At 42.2% G+C, this 18,442-nt stretch overlaps 1 protein-coding gene across 1 annotated transcript in view; it reads right to left on the reverse strand.

Moving 5' to 3' along the window:
* The window catches only part of RSU1 (Ras suppressor protein 1), a 61,176-nt gene that overhangs the window by 37,281 nt on the left and 5,453 nt on the right, over nt 1-18,442 (reverse strand). The window contains exons 3-7 of the mRNA XM_083578895.1: nt 17,744-17,794; nt 5,745-5,865; nt 4,743-4,861; nt 2,530-2,612; nt 2,050-2,164 (exon numbers count right to left, since the gene is read on the reverse strand). Coding sequence (XP_083435021.1) covers nt 2,050-2,164; nt 2,530-2,612; nt 4,743-4,861; nt 5,745-5,865; nt 17,744-17,794 — 489 coding nt within the window. The remainder of the gene's footprint in view (nt 1-2,049; nt 2,165-2,529; nt 2,613-4,742; nt 4,862-5,744; nt 5,866-17,743; nt 17,795-18,442) is intronic.

Genomic DNA, 18,442 nt, shown 5'->3' on the forward strand with positions numbered 1-18,442 from the left:
ATACTGGCTGTGAAATACCCTCCTCAAGGAGGCCCACTTGGCACCCACATTGTGGTCTTTCCAGCATTAAGTGAAAAGCTTTCTTCCTTCCCCAAGCTTTTTGCATTACAGTACTTTTTAGACCCTGGGCACAATGCTTTAACCTGTGTTTGATTTTACATTCATATTGGATTTTAATTTTTTTTATGAGGTAAAGAATAAATTGTACACCATCAAGAGAACTTGTCATTGACGAGCAAGATAAAAATACTGCAAATCAGTAAGTGAAACCAAGGCTAAAGTTTAAGTGTCCTTTTCTATTTCCGCTCAGAGGACACGCTCTCTTTCTGATACTCTAAAGAAAGAAATTAATTTTATTTTCTTATTTGGATATAAATACCTCCGAATCCAACTTTATTAAAGGCTAAGTAAGGGATAAACCCTCTGAACAGAACGTACAGTTAGGCTATATGTAAAAGCACGCCTGCCACGATTTTCTTCAGCTTTGCTCTACACTTTCAGGATTACATTTTTATTACTTTGAGGCCACGTGATTTGCTTCCAAAAGAGAAAGTCGACTTGGCCTCAGGACCCAATCCACTGGGGAAGTATTCTTTTGTAAGCCCTTCTGGAGTGACTGGAAGCTGCACAAGAGCAGGCAGCCTCTGCTTCAAGGGGGACTGAGGCGGAGGAGGAGTTCACTGTGAATTCTGCTCAGTTCAAAATTTATTTGTGTAGAAACAAGCATGCAAGCAACCCCGTCCACCAAATAAACCATGACTACTTTGGTACAGCTGAGCTGAAATGCCTCTCAGGAGACATTTTTTTCCTCAGAAAACATTCAAGTTTTTTTTTTTTTTTTGACCCCTAAAAATACTGCCATTTCCCCTCCCAGAATGAGCTAGGGCCAGGGGTATTATTAATTACCACTACTGCTTATTACATTTGTCAGTCCCTCTATACAAAAGGGAGGGGGGAGCCTGAAGTCAATTCACAAGACAGAAAAAGAAAATATAAAAAGCTGAACAATAGAAAATACATAGAACGCTCGTTCAACAACTCATTAGTAATCTGATTTTGCAATTAAATCTGCTGCTTTGTTTTGGCTTTCCCCCTCCTCTACCTTCTAAAATGCAACTCCAGTCGTTGAGAAATCAAGAGTATATATGGCAAGAAATTTAGTGTTCCCTGTCACTTTATGTGACTGGTTGCAACTCTGTTGTTGAGGTGAATCATGATGTGTCTTACAGTGCAGCACATAACATTTTAAATTGAGGGGGGAAAGGCAACACCTACTAAAATTTTATCTATGGATAGTGCTGCTTACCACAATCTCATGAACTGCATTTTGAGGAACAGTGTCAAAGACAGACACCCAAGGAACTAGAGATGTGAAGGTTGGGAGAGAGGGGAATAGAAAAACTGGGAGGGGTGGGCCCAGTTATTCCTATTTTTCTGGAACAACCCCCCCCCCCCAGTTTTAAGACTTATAGCATTTCCCTTTGGTTTAATATGCTGAGAGTAACTCATTCACAGCCCTAGAGTATAGCACAAAATGATGTAGACTATCCTTAGTTCTCCTAGTGGTGCATCAATAAAACTGTGAGCACATTTGCTAAGCTAAGCAGGGTCCCGTATGGTTTCAAATTGGATGGGGGACCCTGTGTGGGAGATTCCTGAATTGCAAAGAGGTTGGATTCAATGACTGCCGAGGTCCCTTCCAACTCTACAATTCTATGCTGAATTAATAGTTTGAAAAAGCCATACTGTAAACAAACAAATGATGTTGACATGTTGCTTTATATATAACACATTAAATACAATACCAAATGCCACTATTGCCAGGTGTGACAATATTAAGTTTAGTTGTGGCAGGAATCTTTGCCTCCCATGCTCAGAAATGTTCCTTAAGTATTTGCTGGGTTTGCTAGTTTGTGCTTAGCAGGGGCTAGGGGGAAATGCAATGAACATGTTTTAAAGATGTTAATGGCCAAGTTTGGTTACCAAAATGAAGGGCTGTGTTCAAGTAGGCTTTCAGGCATCCTTACAGCAGCAATGCCCAAGTCTTACCTAGCTCAGGAGGCAGCACTGTAAGGCGGTTGCCCTGGATATGAAGTTCTTTAAGCTGAGTGAGTTCACCAATTTCTTTAGGGAGGGATATCAGGTCATTATCCCTAAGGCTAAGCTTTAAGGAAAAAAGAGAGAGAGAGTGAGTGGTTGAGTGGGAGAGACACAGACAGGCACACAGTGTTGTCAGAACAATTCTCAGTTGAAAGGAAGCAGATGTTTATGTCAAAATCAGCCATAAATAAATATTTTATACTGCGAAGTCCTTTCTTTCTTTCTTTCTGACACTTCACCCCGCCCTAAACATTCAATTCCTCCAATTTAGTTACAAGTGTCTGCTGATTAACAATAGGCAACGCCAAGAATAAGAGGCCCGTTTCTTCAAAGCCCCTACCGCTCCCCTGCAAATTGACTTGATTCTACTCTTACAAGGGCCGCAAAAGCGAATTGATTTTTTTCCAAGAATTTAGATAAATTACTTACTATCTGCAACTTTGTGAGCTTCCCAATATCTGGTGGCAGGATTTCAAAATCGTTGTCACTTAGATAGAGTGCACGCAGGGTGGCTGCAAATTAAACAGCAATATATAAACAGGGTGGCATACAACCCAAACCATTTGAGGCCTGATCAATAAAAAAGTGTCAGCTTTGATTAATAACCCTGACTTGGTGAAAAGCCTTTGACATACCCAAGGCTCACTATAATAACAAGCAGGTCAAACTTAGATTTACTGGCTTATTGTACTGTTGGGTCCGCTCAGGAAAACATCTATATCCAAAAGGACTGACACAATTAACAATTCCTGTAACATTAGGCTCTGGCAGGCCACGGCACACCGTTTCAATAGGAGTCTGCCAGGACAGAAGCCATCACAGCTTATTAACTTCCAATTCCTAGTCATTATAGAAATTTGCATCTACAACCCGCCCTCAGAAGCTCCCGATAGGCTTCACCCTCTGCCTCTCTTAGATGTCTGCAGAAAATAGCTGAGAAGTCATTTTAGATCAGGCTGGAGTACAGCAAATACAAGAATTTATTTTGTACAGATCTGGAACCTCAGAAGCTGCCTTATACCAACATAAACCATTGGGTCCTCCAAGCTCAGGACTGCCTATACTGACTCGAAGCTACTTTCCTGGTTTTCAGATAGAGAATCATTTCCCGGTCCTAGCAGGAGAAGTCAATGATTGTACCTGAGACCTTCTGCACAGAAAGCAGATACCTGGACCAGTGAGCTTTGGCTATTCCTGCTTTATTCCTTTCAAGAAATGATAGCAAACTTGGGGGAAATGGGGATGGGGGTAAAAGGATAAATTAGTTTCATTTTAGTTAATTACCTTTTCATGGCTCCCAGATGGCTTAGAACACACCACACCCATCCCAACACAGAAGGAAAATCAGCCATTTCACCATGGAAAGATGCTTCTGATGGAGATACAACTTCCAAAGCTGGACCAAAATTGCATCGCTCAGACTACTCAGTTGTAGATCAAACATGTACGCCACAGAGGCCATTAATGTCTAGTGTCAGGGGTGGGGAACCTTTTCAACCTGATGGGCCAAATCTTTATCTCCCCACTGTGGGCTAATGTTAATCGGGGGGGGGGTAGTTGGCCCCATGGAGCGGGTATGGGGTGAGCTCCCTGCACAGCAGCTGATGCCGATGTTTAATCCTGCTTTCTGCCAATCTAGATGTGCCTCTACCTGTCCCACAGCTGGTGTCACATATGATGTGAAGATGACCGTGGTTCGGGGAAAATGGCCCGGTGGGTCAAATTTGGCCCAGGGGGCCAGAGATTGCCTACCCCATAGGAGCCAACTTCTAGGGGCCGAGGGGACTGGTCCCCCTAAAGTTGATGAGCATTGTCATTCAAATGGTGTGTGAGATGCATCATGTGATCGATTATGCAGGCTGAGCCTTGAATGCCCCCCAATATTTTATTCATGCTGGCACCTCTGCCAACCTCTGCTCCAGTGTGGCACCATGTCAGAGTCTCATGAGAGGGATTAAAACAGGGACAGACAACAGGTTGCCATCCGGAAGCTGTTCAACTACAACTCCCATCAACCCTGACTTTTGACCGTGTTGGCTGGGTTTGATGGGAGTTGGAGCCCAACAACATCTGGAGGGCTACCCCTGGATTAAAAAGAAAGGGTGGCTCACTTATTTGCAGCAGGCATCATGCCAGGTTGAAAAGTGGGGGGAATTAACTGGCCTAGCTGGTCTAGGACAGGCACCAGCGGCCACAAAGACCTATATTTGCCAAAGGCGCTGCACGCTGAACCCAGGGCTGATAAATAATTGTTCATGGAAAACAGATTATAACGTGGTGGCTTGCATTTCTTCTCTCGCTTGGTGACCTTCTTAACTGTCCCAGGCGGGTGCTGCATTTGCTGAAGTTTTAGCTCAGTACGAAATGGAATAAAATTCAAGAAAATATGACCAAGGCGGTAGCTCATACAACACTCCTAGCCGTCCACTTACTCCCACCGAGATCAGGTGACTGTAGATCAAAAGGTACAGATTGCCAAGCTATGCAGAAATATTCAAGGCGGCTCATAGAAGGAGGCATATATCTCTAATATTCTTTTTTTAGAGTTCAGCCTCCCTCAAATAAATTTTACCTGCAGAAAGCAAAGGAACTTTTCAGGATGATTTAACACATTTAAAAAAATATTAAAAATGGTTTCTTACTTAGATAGAAGAAGTTTCCGGGAAGCGAATTTTCGTTTAAGTTATTGTAAGTCAAATCAAGAACCTCCAGAGCTGGCAAGGAGCCAAATCCTCGTGGCAAGGAGTTAAGCCTGTTCATCCTAATGTTAAGAGAAGGATGTGTAAGGTATTATTTGGGATATGAAAGCATACATGTTATTTTATTTAGTACATGCAGGCAACTGCTCATTTACATGTGTTCAAGGAACACCCGACTGCACACACGCGCATCACTGCAAACCCAGAAGTGGCATAAAAAGGGGCAAAAGCAGCCACAAAAAAAGCGCAAAAATGCTGCAGAAACAGCGCTGAGCAATCCCACAAGCCTTTGCAAGTGCAATCCCAGGAGCTCTTGCACCGACCTTTGAGGCCTGTTGAGAGTTGGAGTTTAAGCAAGGAGGTTGGGAGGATGTTTGCAGGCTTTTTCAGCGGGATTCTCAATATATGCGATTTCACTTAAACGTGCAGTGCCTTGGAACATAACTCCCGCATAAATGAGGAGTTGCCTGTATTGCTTGTTTCTCTCTGTTAAGCCATTTTAGACCACATTCTCTCTTGTACATTTGCTTTGGATGCTGCATAAGGTGACACACCAACAAACACATAATCTAAAAGCCCATAAAAAAGGGGAAAAAACCCACCAATAACACAAAGAAACAAAAACAGCCACATTAAAAACTCACAATGGCTAAGGAAATGTCCTTTAAAAAGAGAAAGGGTGTTTCCAGACTGTTGCTATTTTGGGTGGGATTCAATCACATGCTGGGAAATTCAGGTTGTGCAATTACAGTTGATTGGAAGATCTTGTGCAACAGATCTGCTTCTCCAAAACATTCTAGCCAGGCAAACCCACCAGAGAGGTGAAGAAGGGACACTGAGAGATGAAGTCTGGAGAAAGGGCTGGGTTGAAAGCCCTGGAGGGCCACATTTGGCCCATGCCTGTCTTATGGAGCATCCAAGCAACTGATCAGGACGGATACGCACCCCAGGTTCAAGTGCTTCAGCTTCTGAAGGCTGCTAATCTGAATTGGCAGCTCCTCGATCTGATTGTTGAAAAAGTTGAGCACTTCTAAATTCCGGAGGTCTGCAATGTTTGCAGGCACAGCTGTAAAGAGAAGCAGAAGTCCCTCAAAAAACCAACAACAACATGAAACATGCCACCCTTCTTTTTATGGACCAGAAATACTTTCTGTAACAAGGTTCAGAAAATTCATGCATGACAACTTATCTAATATTCATTGGCAGACATCTATTAAAAAGGCTGGTTACAAGGTGATGGGGACAGATAACAAGGGTTGGCTGTTAGTGACCTGCTTTTCCAAAGACACCTTGCAGACCATTGGGCAAGAGAATGACTGGATTAAATAGCACCTTTGCTTCACCTAGAAATAATCACTCTTACGAATGGGATCCAACTGGAACCCTTCCAGTAACAGAAGGGGTCTTGATCCAGCAGGTGCCTTCACTGATGGGAGAGGGTGGGAGGTGATTTTTGCCAAGTCCTCCCTCCCTGTGCAGCCCACCCCCATGCCATCTTCCACCCTGATGTGAAGTATCCCCAAACTCCAAGGAACACACTTTTGGAGGGTGTTGGGGATCAAAATCCCTCCCACAGACACAAGGGCATCCATTAGATCATACCCCATGTTTGCATGTAACTAAATACGCACATATCTGCAACCTGGCAGAAGGAATGTTAAGTGATGCAGTGGAGGGAAGGGACCGGCAGAGGTCAGAAGAAAAACATTATTTATTAATTTTTTAAAAATAAAATTTATGAAGCTACTAATTGTTCAAAATATTGAAACCCCAACGTCCTGACCACTGTAAGTCTTAGCTAGTTGCACCCTGTGCCACCTTCATGCATTGCATGGCAATCAAGCAAGCTTGCTGAAGTTACACCTGTGTCTCAGAGGGTCATAACACATGCAAGGGTGCTCTGTCAGGCTGGGGGGTCCCTGGTGCAGGTACTCCAAGATACATGCGCTGTGCATAGCTTGCTGCTTTTTGTGCAGGTAACAATTTTCCTAGAAAGTTGTGCCCTGGATTCTTCATAATAACATAAGAAGAGTCTTTGGATCAAGCCAATGGCCCATCACAATCGCCTATGGGAAGCCTTGAACAAAGGAGCACCCTCCCTGCTTGTGATTCCACAAAACTGGTCTAGAGTAGAAGCAGAATATAACTATCATGGCTAGTAGCCATTGATGGTCTTAACCGCCACGAATTTGCCAAATTCCTCTTCCACGGTCCTCCAAGTCGGTGGCCATCACTACTTCACCACCACGCAGTGTCCACACATTCTCAAGCAAGAATTAGAAACCCCATTTTCCTTCTTTGAATGAAGGATGGAAAATCTTGGAACATTCTGAATACCATTTTGTCCCTTCTTACCAGTGAAGATTAAAGGATGTGGGTGGCGCTGTGGGTTAAACCACAGAGCCTAGGGCTTGCCGATCAGAAGGTCGGCAGTTCGAATCCCCTCAACGGGGTGAGCTCCCATTGCTCGGTCCCTGCTCCTGCCAACCTAGCAGTTTGAAAGCACATCAAAGTGCAAGTAGATAAATAGGTATCACTCCGGTGGGAAGGTAAATGGCGTTTCCGTGTGCTGCTCTGGTTTGCCAGAAGTGGCTTAGTCATGCTGGCCACATGACCCGGAAGCTGTACGTCGGCTCCCTCGGCCAATAAAGTGAGATGAGCGCCGCAACCCCAGAGTCGGCCACGACTGGAGTCCCTGGTCAGGGGTCCCTTTACCTTTACCAGTGAAGATATGTTTACCATCCAACTGCTGCCTGTGTCAATTGCAAAGCCATATTCCATACACCATTAACAATTGTCATTGATGGGCAGGCAAACTGGAAGGAAAATGATGTAAATCTGCAGACTGAGCGTGGGTATTCTTGCATCAAAAACACAGTCTCAAAAGACACCTGGATTCCCACAGGGAACAACAACAAGCGCACATCTATATGCTATAAATTGATCATATGGATGCCCTAAATAACATTTTTATTTGGCTCCATCATGAACAAAATTGAAGCAAAAATGCATTCCAAATAAAATAGCCCATTTGGATTGCTGTTTAAATAACCTATTATCCGAAGTAGACATTCATTTAAAATTCAGTTAAATTGTAACAATTAAAGCTCAACTTTAAATAATGAACTGTTCAGCCAGGCCATTTTTTGATATGCGTCCCAAGAGGTAAGTGCTGTGATCAATACACACACACACACACACACACACACACACACACAAAAGGTTACATCAGATTAGCAACAGATCAATGTGTTGATACTACCTAGAAATATGAAAAAAATACAGTTGCATGATATGAATACTATTACTCAGATAAAGATTAAGACTCTATATGGGTTTAATTTTCATGTTGAGCTATTAAGGCGAAATCTAAGCAAGCAAATAATGTTTACATGTTTTGGGAGATTGTATCCATTCAAGCTTTCCACTGTATTATCACCTGAGGACACAATTTCAACATGATCCATATTCCAGTTAAACTGAATTCCTAAAATTTATGCCCATTCAGACACAAAGAAGTCTATAGAAATAATTGGTTTGCATCCTTGTGTTTCAGATTATCTGGATAATGGATCTGGATGTCTAACAGCAATGTAGGTAGCAGATTGAACAACATATACATCCAAATAATTTGCAAAACTATCATCTAGGGAATATCTCATAGCATAGGCATCTCTCCCCATCCCATTAAACCCAATGAAACAAATATTTACATGGTAGAGTATGAGTCCTTCATTTCCTAGGTTTTTCTTATCATTACTTCCTTCAAAATAAAAAATTAAAAAATGGTCCAGTAGCACCTTAGAGACCAATTAAGTTTGTTCTAGGTACAGCATAAGCTTTCGTTTGCATCCACACCTCTTCAAATACACTGAAGAATACAGTGTATTCTTCAGATACACTGGTTTCTGTGTATCTGAAGAAGTGTGCATGCACACAAAAGTTTATACCTAGAACAAACTGGACTATTTTTAAATTTTTTATTTCGACTGCGTCAGACCAACACGGCTACCTGCCTGAATCTAGATTACTTCCTTCAGTGTGTATGGAGGTCCTGGGCTGCCCAGGTGACAAGACACATACCCCCCGGCCTTGCTGATATGGCCCAAATGAAAACAAAGCAATATGTTTGGCACCAGCTTGGCTGCCGGAGCTGCCGGAAGGAGGCATACAAGGCACCATCCAACTGTCTTAGGGACTCCATTCCGGATTTGTGTAGGGTTTGCACCTTAGACTTTTTTTTTCTCCCGAAGATATCCCCCGCAAGGCAGCAGAGGCCTGCACCCCAGGGTGGTCACTTCGATGCTGCTAATGCAGCAGCCTGACTTCACCCCTGAAGGCACACTCTATTGTCTCTTGAGACAGATGACAACACCTTCATTCAATACTGAAACAATTTTGAAACATCCCCCATAGTTATATAGAAGAGTTTGGATTTGATATCCCGCTTTATCACTACCCTAAGGAGTCTCAAAGCGGCTAACATTCTCCTTTCCCTTCCTTCCCCACAACAAACACTCTGTGAGGTGAGTGGGGCTGAGAGACTTCAAAGAAGTGTGACTAGCCCAAGGTCACCCAGCAGCTGCATGTGGAGGAGCGGGGACGCGAACCAGGTTCTCCAGATTACGAGTCTATCGCTCTTAACCACTACACCATACTGGCTCTCCATATACAGTCATACCTCGGGTTACAGATGCTTCAGGTTGCGCGTTTTCGAGTTATGGACATGCCGAAACCTGGAAGTACCGGAACGGGTTACTTCCAGGTTTCGGCACTTGTGCAGAAACAATAAATCGTGCTTTGCGCACACGCAGAAGCACTGAATCGCAACCCGCATGTGCGCAGACACGGCGCTGCGGGTTGCAAACGTGCCTCCCACACGGAGCACGTTCACAACCTGAGCGTCCACTGTATCGGGATGGTGAATCTGCAGCCCACCTCATGGTGGTTAAATACAATTTCCATCCATTGGATATGCCGATTGCACAGGGTTCTAGATTGTACAGAAGCCCAAGTGACTACAGCAGGCTGCCCCCCCTAGCAGTTACCCCTCTGACTAGTAGAGAGAAGTGTATGTCCACGTAGGTGGACCAACCCTCAGGGAAAGGCTGGTTGAACAGGGTGCACTATGAACACAGGAAAAGCAAGCAAAAGGATTTGAGCAAAGTATCCCCCCAGCAACCCCACATCCCCAAACTGCACACAGGCAGACACGATGCAGCTCCCTAATGCAATTAAACCCTGTTCTGTGGGTACCGGCCCTTTTGACAGGATGAGAGATTATTTTACTCTCCTCACTAAATCAGTGCAATTTAAGAGGACAAATGATGCTAAATGTGAATTAAAGCTAACTTATGCAGACTCCGTGTGCACTCTGTGCTGAATGGAACGTTCCTCCTTAAGTCACTTGGTGCAAGTGACAACATTTTATGACAAAGTCTTTCAAATAAAGGCTGCATCTTCTGGAAAATAACTGAAGATCTGAAGGCATCCTGGATTAGAGCTGCAGCAGGGGTATTCAACACCTTCAGCTGTCGCTGGAATACAGCTCCCACTAGCCCCAGCTGGCATGGCCTATGGCCAGTGATGATGGGAGACAATGAGTTTTTTTTTACCATTTATTTCTTTACTGTTTTGATACATACCACCTGTCCTTATCTCAAGCATATGAAGCTGTGTCCTAGATATCGTTTTGTCACCACCCCCTCAACCACCTGTGAAATCTACTAGCCTTCCCATCATTAGTTAATTAATTAATTAATAAACAAATCAGAAATGAAAATGTCACCTGAGGCTCTGCTTCAAATCCCTTGACCTTAGGAGGCAAGACTGGTGTCAATTATAGGCAGGGCCTTTTATGTTGTGGCACCTACCCTATGGAATGCCTTTCTGAGCAGGGTTTGTTAAGTCCTCATCACTCTATTGCAGTGGTTCTCAAACTTCTTTTTCTCTCAGCCACACTTTTAGAATAAAAATTTGCTCACGCCACACCGAATTTTCCCCCCAATGAGAAATAAGTTAGAAAACAAAAAGAAACAATTCCTAGCAGTGCTTGATTTTGAACATAGTTGAACACAGCTACTTTATAATATGATCGTGGGACATCCAGAAATTATAAAACAATGCAGCTACATAAGAACATGATTATTCCCAAAATATAATATTGATTGTCCTTGAATCTTCCTGCTACACTTGCCATGCTCTCCTATACACTCTTTTGAGAATCACATTCCTTCAGGCGGTTGGTGACAACATGGCTTTTGTTACTGATGCAGTTTTTGGTAGTTTATGCTATTTTTGTGCTGCTGGGATTTGTTAAATGGGTTGGACAGTGTTCATTTTTAAAACCAGAGTATATACTAGAATTTAGGGATTATGTTTGTTTTGTTTAACTTTTATTACTATTTCTCAACCACCTTGATTCTTTTAGGAGAATCTACTTTTTAAAAAATACATACATACTAGTTGTACCCATCAACTCTTTTTAACCCAAACATATCCTGCCATTCTTTGATCTTGGAACTCAGAGTGATGTGCAAAGGGTTCCCAGGTGGTCTCTCATCCCAGCCAGTTGGCCAGGGTATAAATAATAAAAACATCATCATCCATGCATTGACCAGACCAAGATCTGATTGGTTTCAACAAGATTTCTGCATCATCCTGGGACCAGTTCAAGGGGGGGCGGGAGTTATGGTTTGAGCAACAAGAAGGCAATGTGTGCAGATTAACCTGGAATGTCAAAATGAAATTCATATTAAACCTTTTCCCAATGTTCAGTTTACATAGCAATGTGCTCCCCCCCCGACAAGATTATATATTTTCTAAATCCCTTCAGCATGCGGCCTGACTAAAAGATGGTTATTGATTTTACTCTAAGCTTCAGAAAAAAAGGACATTTTTTAGTTTAACGAATGAAAGATGGCTTGACACAGGTATTGTACAAAGATAGTGCCAGCCTCTATTTTCATATAATTGAGAATGGGTTTGATTGAAATTTCAGCCGTCTAAATCTAAGCATTTAACTTGGGAGGATTCACATGAGGGGAAATGGATTAAAGCTGTAAGCCTTCATATTAAACAAGCATTTTTATTTATTTTTTAAGTTTGGAAGTCCTATGGCTTTTGTTTGCCTGAAGATGTTTAGATTAATTTTGATTGTGTTCAAACTAATGTATGCCCTGCAAGACAGCTCTCAACATCCCATTCAGGACTGATCTCATCCAGACGCTCCTAGCTGAAGCAAAGACCATTGCATCATATATTCCAGCTACAGTCCTGGCCTGCCCAGGATTGCTGTAACATAGGAAGCCTTCTTATACAAGTTCAGACCATTTAGCCTAGAAAGGCTGCAGCTCTGCAGAGCCTTAGGCTAAAGTGTTTTTATTCACCCCATAACTGATCATTTCAACTGGCAATGCCAGGGACTTAACTTGGAACAATGCAAAGCAATATCCCTTAACGTGCATATTGCTTTACTGTGGCTCCAGGGTTAACACAGGCAGAGTTTGCCCATTGTTATTTCTAATTCTGGACAGCAAACTGAAACGTATAAAGGTTTTCAATACCTCCAAGTTAAACATAGCTGCAAAGGGCAGGCATGAGACTGCCGTTTAAAATCCGAGCTGCTTACAAACAAATCTTCAGCTGACTTTTACTTAAGTAACCGCTTCTATTTATTTATAGTATTGATATCCTGAATTCCCAGCACAAGGTGGCTTCTTAAAAAAAAAAAATCATCAAAAAGTAAATATACCATAAAAATCACACACCAAAAATCAATAGATGAACAACCCCAGAAGCAAAGGCAGCACTCCTTAAGAAAATATTCATTCCAGTCAAATGAAATGTAGCTTTAAAACGAGAGAGAGAAGCTTTCTCCCTCAACAGGATGCCATCATGGAAGGGATGAGGCAAATGTCCCTAGAGAGGAAATTCCAAAGTTTGAGTGTGGCCACTGAAAATGATTCTCTTGTGTTCTCTCTACCCACAATCTCTTTCAAGTATGTGTTTCTAAATTCTGAAAGGGGAAATTGTATAGATCAGGGATGGGGAACCTGCAGCCTTCCAGATGTTGTTGGACTGCAACTCCCATCCTCCCTGATCATTGGCCATGCTGGCTGGGGCTGATGTGAGTCCAGTAACAGCCACAGGTTCCCCTGTTTCGCTCAAATGCCTGGATCCACTTCTTCCTTCTGAATCACAGGTTCCCCACCTGTGACATTAATGCAAAGCAACCAGACAACTGTGGAACAGACTGCACAACTGGCCAACAAGTACTTGCTCTTAACATCTGAAGATAGAGAGCAGAATGAAGCCAGCAAAATCCTAGAACAGGTGTGGTTATAGAATTAGGGTCTATCAAAGATGGAACTGCAAGTTGCCTTATAACTCACAAAAAAGCATTCAATAATAAACTCCTGCATACTGTCACAAGTTTCACAAAGTGGCTTTTAAAGAAATAATAATAATCTCAATAGTGACCTCCACTGGACAAGTCACACAATGCTTCTGTCTTTTAAAATAAAAATCACTTCATGAGCAGCACTTCTTAAAAAAAGAGAGAAACAAGAATAACCAACCTTCTGAAAATGTCATGTGCATCAACACCAGCAATTTTTCACATAAATTAGGTCCAAAAAGTGACCTCTCAAAAGTATTTGCAATCAGGTTGAAAGTAATATGCTAGGTAGTTTATGACAACCCTGAACTCCCACAAGTTGCAAACTAAAGAGTCATTCCTAACAAGAAACAGATAGAGTGGTAATAACGAAGAAACAGATATATTTATTAGTGAATTATCTGGTGAGAAGAGAAGAAAGGGAAGTGGCAGAGGCCTTCTGCATACCTCCAGAAACCAGGATGACCCATTCCTAGGCCAATTGAAAGCTGGAGCAGATTATGATTGAGTAACTTGAAAACTGCTGAACTTTGACAAAAGATATTGGTGGTCATTATTGGATAGAAGACAGTTTAAGAGAAGGAAAATAGAACCTTGATGGTCCAGAATTCTAATGGAGAAAGCTGCAGAGATGTGAGCCTCCAAGGAAGCAAAACAAAACATGTATGTGGCTCAGCCAGTGGGTGAACATGTGGCCCTCCAGATGTTGCTGAGCTACAGCTCTCATCACCCCTGGCCACTGAGTCTGATGGGAGCTAGAGGCCAACATCCGAAGAGTAGCAGGTTCCCCACCACTGTGCTAAGCAGTGATCTTCAGAAAACTCTTTCCAGCAACTAGAAGAGCAAGGAAAAGTGGGAAGTGATTGAAAAGTGCTACAACTACCAATGTCCTTGGCCCTTCTAGAGTTCCCAATAATAAGAGCTCTCCCACTATGGATCCCAGTGGTCTTCAGAGACCCAAGGGGTTCACTTTCCTTTGGAAAAAACCTGGTGAGATCTCCACTCAGATTAGTTTAGAGCCCTTCACATCCTCTGAGATCTGTTTATTTAATCTGCCTTGTTTCCCCAACAATCCCTACAATCATCAAGTGTGTAAATAGTCTCTCCTTTCCCTCAGTTGCCCCTTGCCCTCTTGGCTCGCTACTAGGGTGTCTAGCCCCAGAACTTCTGCCTTTTTCTTCCTCCTATTGTGACAAGACTTGCTCTGAGCCTAGATCTTCGCTCTATTCTTCTTCTGGTACATCTCCATCCTTGCTCCCTCCCTGCTTGGAATCCCCTCTAAATGGGCCACCCACTATGTGTTTATCCACCAGCTGAGTCAAGAGTCTCTCTTCAAGGCCACTCTGCCAGCCTTTCCTAGTCTGCTTGGCTTACCTCTGCAGATAACTGTTGGACTGAGCAGGGAGCTGCTGCAGTAGTCATTCCTGACCACACTTGATGCAAGCGTGGTGCAATGGATAGCATGTCAGACCAGGACTGAATCCCTTAGCCAAGATTTGCACCTTGGTATAGCTTACTCTCAACTGAAACCTATCTTGCAGGATGTTGTTATGAAAAAATTGAGGGGGGAGAACCATTTATGCAATTTTGAGGAGGGATATAAATGTAATAAATGAAAAATTTTAAATGAACCATAATCGTCAGTAGTAATATCTAAAGGGCCTCCAAAACCTTGTTGAGATGTCTCCAGACTTTGGGAACCCAGTGGACCCGTACATGTCTACTCAGAGGTAAGCAGGACTTGCTCCCAGGCAAAATGTAGAACATTCCCCCTCTTTGTATTACCCTCTCAACAAAAATATATGAGCTTACTTGCTTTGCTTGGTAAGTTTGTTACCTGTTGCTTCAGGCTCTCATTCATAACCTTTTCATGGTGCCCACCTTGGATTGGATCCAATCCATCCTATCTAGGCAAGAGTTAATTTTCTCTCTTTTTTCTGAAAGGACTATTATTAGTCAAGTAGAAACTAGTTGCAACAATTCCTCAAATTTCATGGTTGATTGCCACAGATATCCAGAAAGATATATAATTCAATGTGCAACAGCTCCTAAAATCTCCAGAAAAGCCTTACAGTATGGCAGATAAGGAAGCCAAGGTTTAAGGAAACCGAACCTTATTTGAAGAATTTGCATTTAAAATCTATAGCGACCCCCCTTTGCTGCTGCCTCCTTCTCTTTTTGTCTTAATGGCTTGAAATCATGCATATTTTTCCAATGACAGATGCATGCAAGCACATTCTCCTTTGCTGATCTGTGGATGAGGCAGACACTGGTGTGCCTACACGTGGCAGATTTATTGATAGAAAGATGAAAAGCACGCTAAGAAAAATGTATAAAAAATGGAGATGTGAAAGCAAAAGAACGAAAGCAGGACATCATGACTTACTGTAATGATATAGGGCTGCCCGTTTTTGGCAGGGTGACGGATGAAACACTGAATTGTATCCAACTAAGTTAGAGTAGACCTATTTGAAATGCATGTCCCTATGTTAGGCAGGCCCACTGATTTCAGTGGGTCTACTCCAAGTGTAACTTGCATTGGATACAACTTACTAACTGGAAAATACTGGACACCATTCATGCATATTTATTGCCTTAGAAAATGGACATATTTACTCTAAACAACAGAACAGCAAAGCAGGCACACTCATTTATATGCCAGAAAACCAGTAAGAGATGCTAATATGACCTTAGTGGGGCATATCAAGTGTCATCGGCACTGTTTTCTCCAAGTCATTTTGAGGACTATCTACTCAGACAATTAATTGTATCTTTTTAAGGGATTAGGTCAAGAGTGTCCAAAGTGACAAATAATAAAAGTGAGATTCAGTCTTTTAGGAGAGGTTGGTAGGGAATAGGCATTTATTTTTATTTATTCAACCTCTACCCCAACCTCCAGCAATTTGCTTGGTGCCTTACAAGGGGTAGAAGTTTCCAAACTACAATTTAAAATTAAATACAAATACATTTTTTTTTAAAAAAAACTGCATTAAAAATTGTATTAGCACTACTTTAGTTCACTGCCTACTGCATTATTAAGACCTATTTCAGCAGTACTTTCATAGTAATTCTTAACATGATTTGCTTTAGCCTGAATTGTTTTATGCTGATTATATTTTTTGTTTAAAAAACCCCTTTATTTGTAAATTTTCATTATACAATATAATTTACATTGCAAATATTGATCTATATGTTAAAAATAAATAACGTAGATGTAAAATAGGGTACAAAGTACCTTTTAAAATTTAATACAATTTCTTAAACAAATAAGTGGATTTTTTTAAAAAATGATGACTAATTTCTTATTCTTCCTTCTAACAAAGTGACCCTGCTTGCTCTCCATTCATAGAAGAATTATTTGAGCCTATAAATACATACCATTTATTCCTTGTTTTGAAAATTCCTAGTTCTTCCTTCATATATGGAGTAACTGAACTCCAACCTCTGATAACTCTAAATCTCTCTCTTTAAATATAGCTGCTAACTTAACAATATTTAGTTGTTCCCAGAGTTTCCCCCCAAAAAGATGTATCTTATGAGTTTTCTGAGAGCTTCCCTAGGATGTGCATACAAGATTCTGACCAGCTGTTATAATATATAGGAGTAGAGTTTTATGGTATAGGACCATTCCAAGTAAGGGTGGGTTTACAGATCAAGAAAACTCAATCAATTTCGGGGGGAGAGGAAGCCATCCCATAGAGAAACGTTTCCACAAATTTTCTAAAAGAGGGTAGAAGTGGCAAATGAGGCATGGTGGGCCTCATGCTGGGATGCGACTAATGAGAAAGCTCTATCCCTTATCAATGCTACAGGGAGTTCCAATAAGAGCTCTCAGAAAGCTCTTAAAATGAAGGAGGCCACCCCCCGGCTGCGCCATAGTTTAAACCTCATGTGGCCACACCCCCTGGCTGCCCGATTGGTCGGCGGAAGGTGTGTGTGTGACGCGGCTGGGAGTCTTGGGGACGTGGGCGGCATCCCTCTGCCCCCAATCTGGGTCACTGGGGGTCCCAGATGCCAGTCTGCAACACCGCCTCCCCAGGGAAGTGGAGCAGACCTCTCAGAAGGTCTTAAAACACAATGTTATGGCAGGGGTGGAGATTACCTTTCAGCCCAAGGGCCATATTTCCTTTCAGGGGCCAGTAGTTAGCAGGGTCAGAGGCAAAAGCAGGTAGATTTACATCTAATGTTTGCTTCGGGGGCAGGCTAGTTTGATGCACACACACCAACCCTCTCCATCCTCCATCCAGACAAGCTGCTGTCCTGGTGACAACCAGCAACCCTCTCACCCAGACCCACATTTAAAGGGGGGGGCACACTATGCATTGACCATAACACTTCATATGTTGGCCCTTCATATATTTGGCCCAGATTTTTGACCAGGGACTTGGCAGCTGGTTCTAGAAGGACAAGAAGCACCACTTGACCGTACGGCAGCCCTCTCAAAAAATGAACCACAGCCACCGGCCTTGCAATCTAAGGAATCAGAAGACAAGTTCATTTGTGCTTAGGCAAGAAATAAAATATTTAGGAATAGAAATGTACTTACTTGTCAGCTTGTTGTGACTGAGGACCAGCTGTGTGATATGGGACAGAGTGACTGTAAAGGAAGAGAGACAATAAAAGTATAAACAGGGCAAAATTGCATTGGGGAAGAAGAGAGACAAACTTCAACAGGAATGCATCTGAATGGTAGAAAATAAATACCCACATACCTTCCTAGTAAGGTATAGCCTAACAGGTTACAAAAGATGGCCCTTTGGACTAGAGATTACATTAAAACAGAACTAGACTGGCAACTCGACAAAATTATTACGAAGGGGAAGATTACCACACTGTCACAATTCATATCCTACAGGAAACTTATTCTCTTGGTAACTGACAATTTCTTTGTGATTAATTGCTGTAACTAAACATAGCGTAATGACAGGCAGTTTTGAGAGTTAAGGGGGGGAAATGTCACTGAATATATTTGACAGCAAAACCCTTAAAGAAAGGACTGTGCTAAACTATGTCACCAGATCCACAAGATGGCATCCTAGCTTCATTTTCAGTGCTTTAGAAAGTAGCAGATGATTTCAGAAGATTCCTTATGCTGCCACCGTAAGACTCACGAAAACAAAGAAGACAGAAAAAAATAGAAAGTTGACATTATTACAGATCTTGAAAGGGGTTTGAAGTTTATGTCAACTTGTCATTATTTGAAAATAACTTCTTTACCTAGGCAGCTGAAAATATTACCTGGTAA

This window comes from Podarcis filfolensis (assembly GCF_964270895.1).
Source record: "Podarcis filfolensis genome assembly, chromosome: 12".
NCBI lineage: Eukaryota > Metazoa > Chordata > Lepidosauria > Squamata > Lacertidae > Podarcis > Podarcis filfolensis.